Below are 9,602 nucleotides of genomic sequence, written 5' to 3' on the forward strand. Positions count from 1 at the left end.
ACAGACAATAAATAAATGTTAAAAAAAAAATTAAAAAAAAAAAAGAAAAGAGTGTCTTGGGCTGGCCAGATAGTTCAGTGGTCTAAAGCGCCTGTGTAGGCAGAGTGCAGCAGCCAGGGTTTCAATCCCCGGCATGCCATGCCAGCCCCGTCCTCGGGGCATGCTGAGACAGCGATTGAGTCTGGGCACGGTGGCACGTGCCTGTGATCCCAGCACTTGAGTGGCTGAAAACAGGAGAATCACTTCCAGTCTGTTCTATGTAGTGAGACCCGGTAGACCCTGTCCTAAATACATGAAAAATAAGAAAAAAGAGTCTTTTTTCATGTGGACTTCCAAGTTATGCAGCACTGTTCATTAAAAAGATCATTGTTCCCCCATGGCACGACTGTGTCACCTTGTCACAGATTCACTGATAGTGCAGGAGTGGGTCTCTCCCTCAATTCAGTTCTCATACGCTGTCAGTGTGTTTATCCTAGCACCAGAAAATGGTTATTTTAAAAATAATTTAAATAAGGTTTCTACAGTGAATTCAGCATGCATTTCAAACCTGTGAGTTAACCAAACATCAGCCTTAAGCTCATTTTAAAATTTTGAAGGCAAAGGATAAAATTGAAATTGTTGTATTCTTATGAAATATAAAAAGGTAATTTCACATTTTTTATGCCTTTGGTAGGTTTGCATGGAGATATTTAAGAAATATATAAGTATCAACAAACGGTGTTTGCTGCAGCGTGCAGGTATGAAGCAACTAAATGCTACAGATTTATGAATGTGTTGCACACAATGTGTTATTTTCTCTTATAGTTTAAAAATATACATGTTTAATACTACCTAAGTTAAAAAACTTAATTCCCTAGTGACTCAGCCTGAAGCTTAAAAATACAGTGACTTAGAAAAAAAAAAAAAAAAAAAAAGTGACTTGGTTAATAAAAAATTATATTATCTTCTATAACTTTCTTAATATCTTCATGACTTAGAAATTTCATTTGTAGATTAGGAGCAAAGGAAATTGTTATGTATTTTAGCCTTGGACTCTGTCTAAAGGGGTTGTGTAGAACCCACATCCCTCCTGCCTTCTTCCTGTCTTCACACATCCCCTTTGGCTAGCACACCACCCCCAGGGAGGCGTGCAGCTCCCTAAGCTTCGTGCTGCTGCCGCCCCACCCTGTAGCCCGGATGCCTCCTTCTAGCCCTTTTCTCAGGCTCAGCCCAACTAGGCTTCCAAAGCTGAGGCTTAGGAAATAGGATCAGTTTCTCTGAGGCCCTCGTCTGATTCCACAGCCCTGTCCCATTCTTTGTGTCCCTCTCCGCGTACCGGAGTGAAAACCCTGAGACAACAGTACCTTTTTGTCAGTGACACCCCCAGGCCACATGATGTGGTGGTGACCATGCACTGTGGCATCCCACTAAGTCTACTGGAAGTCACGTTTGGCTGGAAACAAAGTCTCCAGCCAGTTTATTGTTCGATCCCGTAGTCTATAGCGTTTCCCCAGGGGTTAGCAGATGCCTCCCCCAGAACCTTATACTGAGTAAAGTAGAGGAAATAGGGACCCTGTATGGAGATATGATCCCCTGGACTGTGACAGCTAAGGAGAAGCAGCTGCACATGGTTAGATGTGGATGAATTTTTAAGTTCCAGAAATATTGTCATAACATAAACCCAAAGAAAAAAAGAAATGGCATGGAGAAGGCATAGTCCCGAAAGTGTGGTTCCATGTGGAGCCCCACTGTGGTCATAGGAGAAATACATCTGCATTTGTTTATTTAATGTATTTAGTCTGGTGTCTACAGGGTCTCTCCTCATAGCTTGGACTCGTAGTGATTCTCCTGTTTTCAGCCTCCCAGGTGCTGGGATCACAGGCACACACCACCTCGCCCAGTCTCAATCACTGTCTCAGTGTGCCCCAGGGGGAGGGCCAGCACAGCAGACTGGGATTAAACGCCCGGCCCCTGGGTCTGCCTAAGCAGGCGTTTTAATCTGCCGAGCTATCTAGCTGGCCCTTGATCTGCAGTTAGTTTTAAAATAATTCATACAGAAAAGTAAGAACTTATAGCAAAGAATAAATATAAGGACTCATGATGAGCCTGTGGCCCCAGGAATGCACCTGTAACCCTGGCACTTGGAGGCTGAGGTAGGCAGATCACCCTGGGTTGGAGCCCAGCCTAGTCCATGTAAGGAGTCCAAGGACAAGCCACACTGAATAGTGAGGCCTGGTCTAAAAGAACCCTGTGGAAATCATTATAAAAATAGAAACCTAGATCAATTGAGTAGACTAAATAGCTCAGAATAGACCTGGTATTATATACATGGGGTCTTAGTGTTTAAAAGTCTGTATGATGTGGGAAAGGAATGATTAATAAGTGATACTGAGTAACACGATGGTAGTGTAGAAGAATAAACTTACTGCTTGGGCTCCATACAGTGGCCTCAGGGACCACACTAGGGCAGTGAATGTTGAGTGGAATGTTAACTTTTTATCTTGATATAATTTCCAATTATACAAAGTTACAAGCATAAAAATAATACAAAGACTATTTATATCCTTCATTATTTGTACTTTTATGCTCCCCTGCAGGTACGCAGGAATGTGTGCATGTGAGTGAATTAAGTGGCTTAAGTTAATTTTAGGTCTTATTTTGTGTTATTTTGTGACCGTACTCAGGCTGATCTTGGACTTAAGTGGTCCTCCTGCCTCAGGCTCCAGTGTGCTGGCATTTAGGGCATGGGCCACCACACCTGGCTCCCAATTAATTGTAGAAAAATTAATGCAAAAAGTTGGAAATAATCTTAAGTACTATATAAAAAAATAGATTAAGGAATTGGATGAAAAATATTTTTAGAACTATCTCAAAAATTAGTATTATATTTTTAATAAGATATACATGAATTGGAATTTTAAAAATCCCCAGAGTTAATGCATGGGTAGAGTTGAGACATCCTGTTAAAACAGTCTGCACCCACCATCAGCCTGTGCAGCTTCTCACACGTGCAGCCCACACCCAAGGCTCATGCCTCCCTGCCCAGGACACTCCGGGAGCTAGGTTTGAACCTGTGTATGTCTGGCAGCTTGGGGGCCGGGGAGATGGCTCAGTGGAATAAGCGCTTCCCCGGCAAGCGCAAGGGCCTGAGTTCAATCCCTGGTTCTGCCAAAAAAAAAAAAGATCCTGTCTGGCAGCTTGGACCAAGGTCTGGCAGATGCTATCTGAGTTGGCTTCCACTCTGAATGCTGAATGTACCTGGCTGACTTCAAATGTTACTTCCATTTTAATTGTCATCAAGTATTTCTGGTCCTGGCATTGTGCAAAAAGATTAATGTGTAACTGTCTTTAAAGGTAGAAAAAAATTCTTGGAAAAAGTAGATATCTTAGAAGCAACAAGTGACTGTGTTTTCACTTTCAGTAAACATTTTTATGGAGTACTACAGGAAGTTTCCTCCTGGGATACACTTTGATTTACGAGTACTTGATGAGCTCCTGCTTTCTTTACTCAAATACTGCTTATTGAAAGAAGTATTTCAGGTAGTGAACCTCAGCATAGTGATTAAAATGCTGGTAAGTAACCTGAGAATGTTGTTTTTAGAAAATATTTTAAAACAGTACATTTGTTTTTTAAAATTAGCAGGTAATTTTCTGTTTTTGTTAAATACTCCCTAGAGAGAACTTGTTTTTCAGCTTAAACGTATTTGAGAAATTTAAAATATACTGAAAGAAGTTATAAAAATGAGTGTAATTTTTTTTGTTTTATTCAGCCTGCTCTAAAAATATTACTACAAATTTTTGAGTGCGTGGCAACTAGGAAGTTAAGGAATGCTGTACCTGCCTTAATTGATACCTTTTGTAAGGTACGATTTCTCTGTTTTATTTTCTAATTTGAATAGACAAGAAAGTAACTATTGCCGTGTTCACCCTTGATCTGCTTTTATTTGTATCCTGGCTGTCAAAGAATACTATTTTCAGAAATGGTTTTCTTTTTTCTCCTGACATAGTTTGTAGATGAACTTCAGTTCATCTATAAACCTTCCCCATAAGCGAATAATTCCAAGCACCTCAAATGACTGCTTTCTGATTTATAAAGTGTCTTTGTCTCCACTCTTTGAGCATTAAGAAAATTCTTTCTCTAAATATGTGAGGTCATTTATAGCAGGAATAAGCAAATTAATACAGAAATAGAAAATTGTAACCAAAACAAAATAGATCCATGCTAAAAATTTATTTTAAATCTGGCTCTAAACAAAAAAAGAATTTTTATGGCTCTTATACAAATATTTTAACTTTTGCTGAATGCTTCCTAGTACTTGGCACTACACAGCTATCTACTTCAGAACATGCGTGACAGCAGGAAAGCCCCAGTTTCTTTCATGGAGCAACACTGTAACCACTCTGGCAGATGAGGATTTTAAGTAAGTGCCTCCAGCTCCACCCTAGGAGGCTTGGCAGAACCCTGTTTGCACTGTTAGCTCCGACGTTAGCTCATCACCATAGTAGCTGCTGAGACAGTTATCATTCTTGCTTGGTGAATATGACCCATTATTTCTAAAAGTTGTAATACCAGTATTGTTGAGAGAATTTCAGGCTTCAGTGATAAGGCTGTATTGCCATTGTGGATGAGGGTGCTCCACTGCCTCCTTCCTCTGGCAGTGCACCATACCCCACCTGAGTAACAAAAGACTGAGGCGGGAGAACTTGTTTTATACTTCTAGTTTGTCGAGAAACAGTTGATCGCAGTTTCTGAGCAGGATTAATGTGCACATTTTAAAGTGCATCAGTGATCGCTTTTTCAGGCTTATAATTGGCTCTTGACTAGTAAGAGTCAGAAATCACTGTATGATCAGTGAATGCAGGCAGACCAGCCAGAGTGCTTTTGAATGTTAGAGAACAACAGTAAATAATCATGGTACTTAGTGCATTATGCCATGAAGTTTGGAAAACTTCTAAGGTAGTAGTAGGTCAAGGGGGTTAGGAGAGAAGCATTTGATTTGGTGTTTGTTTGTTTGTCTGAGTAGATCAATAGTTTTGGGAGAATTTTTCTCTTATATAATAAAATAGAGTGTATATATAAACTGAAGTCCAGAGGAGCTAATATAAAATGAAAGTATATAAGTGTTAAAGCCTTATGTGTTGAACAAACTTAAACAGTTATTTTCATCAAAACTATTTTCAGGTTCAGTTATGTAATCATATGACTCAAGAGTGTGCTTTCTGAGACTACTTGATTCTCTTCTTTGTCACTAAACTAAATTCTGCCTCAAGATATTCATCAGTTAGAAGTTCTAACAGCTATCTAGGTATAGTGGCACATGTTTGTAATCCCAGCAGTCTGGGAAGCTGAAGCAGCAGGATCTCAAGTTTAAGCCTAGACTGGGCAACTTGGCAGCTCAGTGAGACCCTGCCTCAAAATAAAAAAAGGACGGGGGCTGTATCCTAGTGTGAAGGCCTTGGCTTCAATCCCCAGTACCTCTTCCCCAAAGATAGTTCTAATATAAGATGTACAGCTTCTTACACAGGGTTATATTATTTCTGAGGATAGGTGGATTCTTTTTTAGTCTCCGCAGCTATTATTTTGCTGTCCTACCCAAATTCTCATTTCCTAGTACTCCTTTGAAATCTAGAATGAAGGGGTAAGGCAAAATTCACCCATATGTAAATAATTTCTAAATAGGGAATTTCCAAAAATCAGAATAGAACCATAGAAGATTCTTAGCAAAAATATTCCTTACACAATTTCACACAGCTCTCAGCCAAGTTTGTCAAAAGCCTCTAATCTTGGCAGTGTCATCCTGTGCCCACCCTGCTCATAGTAGCCTGGGGCCGAGCTGTAATAAGACTGCCAGCCTGCAGCCTGCACATTCCTGCCTTCCTGAGGTAGTGCGCGCCCCAGAGAGCTGTCAGAGGCCTGCCCTTTCTTGGTCTGACCTAGGGCAGATTCTGTTAGCTCTTGCCAGTAGAGCTGAGGTCCACAAAGAAGATAGGAAATGGGCTGAGGAAAATGTGCACTAAGGAAAAGCTTCCAAACTGATTTTCTTTGAAGTGACTTAATGTACTTATTATGTGTGGGCAGCAAGTTATACTTGGGCTGTCACTGATAGTTTCTCTGGCCACAGTCCCAGTGAAGCAAGAAAGGAAAAGTTCTCAGGGTCACAGCCAGGCTGCACTGCACAAGCACCTGCGCACTGAGAAGATGCAGGTGATGAATGGGTGTGTGAACTTCAGGAGGAAGGAAATCCAGTTTGTACATTCAAAAGTCATTTTTACTTTAAATTCTTAAGGTGTATTTGTGGTTGTCAAACATTAAAGAAAATATGCTCAGAATTTTAAAAATGAGTTTCAGTTCCCCATCAACCTGCATTGGTTCTTGCATCAATGTTGGTTGTTCACATACACTGGCTCATAAGTTCTTCTGCAGTTTATAATAACTACTTTTTTCTCTTCTGCAGCTTGTTGAAGCTGGGATGATGCTTGACCCAGAACATTTTAATTATATTGTTAAGCTTTTATGCCAACTGCAGGCTTCCAAACAGGAAATATCTACAGTGTTGGAACTCAAATCCAGGTGAGAAAAATTATTCTAGCTAAGTCCAGACTATGTATACTCTGGCAAGGACCTGGACAGGATGAGAGCAAAGCACCTGATTGCACACCTGTGCAGACATCTGCGCAGCAGCTGCCAGCAGCCCCCAGCCCCTGGCAGCACCCTCCTCACTTGGCTGCCTGTGCTCGGCCTCCCTGAGGCCCCGAGCCTGTTCCACCCCAGCATGTGGCACATAAAGTATGAAGAACTCTTGCACACTCATACCTTGTCCTTTTAGTTTACTATCTCAGTGCCTGCCGTGTCAGCTTTTTCCTGTTGCTGTGACAGAGTGCCTGAGAAAGCCAGCATAAGAAGGAAAGGCTTACGTCAGAGCTGCTCCTGCAGCTGTGCTGAGGCACAACACAGCTGGCAGGGAGCATGCAGCAGCATGGACCAGCCACCTCCTGGTGGCCAGGAGGCAGAGGAGCGTGGAAGGGGCCAGGTGTGCCCTTGACAGACGCTGACCTGTTCCTGTGCCTTGGGTGAGGTCAGCACCTCAGGATCTGTTGCTCCCCGCAGCTAGCACTGCCACCTGGGCACTGAGTCTGTGGCACACACTGCATATGCCAGCACCGGGGTGTGGCTGCACTATATTCTTTCTCTGTTTAGCCTTGGGCCTCTGGAGTCCTTTGCTTTTTAACCTTCTATAATATACACTATTTTTACTAAAGCATAACCTACATAGAAAAAATACACAAATTATGAGTACCTCATCAAACATAACTTTTGAAATGCAGTTAGCTTTGATAAATGCCAAGTGACATCACCAAAGTCCTTCAGAATTCACAAAACTGTCTTTGTCTCATTCTTTATCTAGTGTAGAAGTTCCCAGATTCTTTTGGTTCAAAGAGTCCCAAGGCCAAAAGAAATACACTAGTAGTCCCATTTTTTAAGACGTTAACAGCCAGTGGTAGCATTTGTGCATTGTCTGACTGTGGCACTGGAAAATGCCAGCATCCCTGCAGTGCCACCCTGTGGTTTTGCTGGGACACCCTCCACACCTTGGTGCAATCAGAGAACCACAGCTCTTGGGCTGCTGCTGCCCACTAGGCATCAGCAGCAAAGTTATCAGAGTTTTTAACTCCTGGTAGCCAACATTTTTTGTGTTCCTGTGAAAATTGAAACTTGGACCTGGACTATCTACCTAGGAAGTGAAATTGTGTGAGAAAAGCATAATTCATTTAGCTGAGAGTTCTAGATCCTGTGCACTTTAAGTAGGGTGTCTCAGTAGTATTCTGAGCATTAAGTTCATGCTCATCCCGGACCACATGCTACAGTTTTTGCATTTGGGCTGTGGCAGGGGGGTGAAATGGCTGGCAGATTCTAGGTTTTTGCAGATTGAGTCACAGCTGGCATAGGGAGGTGTACACAGAAGCTGGAGGGGGCAGCATCCTTGTGCCAGGGCAGCCCCAGACCTGCCCTTCACAGGGGCTGGGAGTGAGATCTGTGGTCTGGGAAGATTTTCACATTTTGAGACTAGCGGCCATACAGTTACTGCTGCAGTACCTTACCCACAAGCAGTGCAGGATGATGGTGCAGTATTCTCCAGCTCCTAACGCTGGTGACCTGTTTCATGGACAGGAGAGTTCTGAGAGAACAGAGAAATGGCCCTGAGGAGTCGAGGGTATAGGTCGTGATTGGACTTGAGCCAGCCCCAAAGGAAAACAAATCAATCCAGATTATTTTATGTTTGAATTTTCCTAACTCTATGTGAAATTACGCTTTCTTGTGATAGAGAAATGAGTTTTAATGGACATTAATACCTTAAGTTTGGGCTGGTGAGATGGCTCAGTGGTCTAAGGCACCTACTTAGAACAAGCTCAACAAAGCACAGGGACCGCAGTTCAATCCCCCAGCACCACATGCCAGCCAGCCCCGCCCCCTGGTGGGCTGAGCTGGCCACACACACACACACACAAATAAATAAAAAATTTAAAAAAAAAAATTTTTTTTTAATACCTTAAGTTTTATATTTTTTAAGTAACTAGTGTACAGTTCATTTGAGAGGCTTTCACAATGCGTATGCCTGCCACAGAGAATTTGAACATTGTCACAATTGAGAATTTTAAGTTTGCCTAATAAGAAATTTGTTAATACACATTCAGTGATTATTTTAAGACATTTACATTTATAGCAAGTACTGATATGTCAGGACTTCTGTCTTCTATTTTACTGTTTTGTTTGGTTCCTGATCCCCTTTCTTTGTCATCTTGTGGAGATTATCCATATTGTTTTTGAGTCTCTGTGGGTAGAATTTTTTAGTAATTGCTCTAATGAATTGATCTTTTGACCCAGTGATCCCATTTCTGGGTTTGTACCCTGATAAACTTCTAGTGATACAAAAATCCATATACCAAAGATTATTCAAAAGGGTATCATTTATCATTGCATAATACCAGAGAGGATCTAAATGCCCATGCATTGGATAAATAACTTAAATTAAAAACTTAGGCTGAAATTTATGTTTAAAGGCAAAAGAATTAGAATAACTAAAACAACTTCTGAGGGAAAAGATGAGAGGGTTCATGCCCACAGTGGTTAGACTTGCTGTGTGACAACAGTGACCAAGACACAGAGGTATTGGTGGAGAAAGAATGAGTTTAAACCTTTTCTTCTTATACATTTAGGGCTGTTATCTTTGTGTGGGATTTTTGTCTTATATAAACTTTTTTTGGTACTGGGAATTAAACTTGGAACCTTGGCAGTTGCCAGGCAGGTACTGTGCCGCTGAGCTATATTCCTGGCCCATTGTGTATAATAACGTGTTCTGCTGTGCGCTAAAGTCATTAATACTGGAATTAGTTTCACTCTAGAGTCTCTGCCCTGTTCCAGCTATGCTGTCAGAGCACCCACAGATAGAACTTTACTGCGCCTGACCGGCCTCTAGGAGACTTGATCTGTCTTGATTGCACTGGCTCCTCTCTCCAGCACACACTGAGCAGCAGCAAAGCTGCGTGCTGCATGGCTGCCCATCTCAGTGGAAACGCTTTTGGAATTTTCTCATGCATATGCTGCTGACTTGGAGGCATATATA

The 9,602-nt window shown here is 41.7% G+C and overlaps 1 protein-coding gene across 1 annotated transcript in view; it reads left to right on the forward strand.

Moving 5' to 3' along the window:
* Positions 1-9,602, forward strand: part of Topaz1 (testis and ovary specific PAZ domain containing 1) — a 58,021-nt gene that overhangs the window by 27,969 nt on the left and 20,450 nt on the right. The window contains 4 exon segments of the mRNA XM_004649093.2: positions 674-737; positions 3,401-3,552; positions 3,750-3,842; positions 6,435-6,550. Of these exon segments, the coding sequence (XP_004649150.1) occupies positions 674-737; positions 3,401-3,552; positions 3,750-3,842; positions 6,435-6,550 (425 nt within the window).

The sequence above is a fragment of the Octodon degus genome, unplaced genomic scaffold (genome assembly GCF_000260255.1).
Source record: "Octodon degus isolate 3935 unplaced genomic scaffold, OctDeg1.0 scaffold00126, whole genome shotgun sequence".
NCBI lineage: Eukaryota > Metazoa > Chordata > Mammalia > Rodentia > Octodontidae > Octodon > Octodon degus.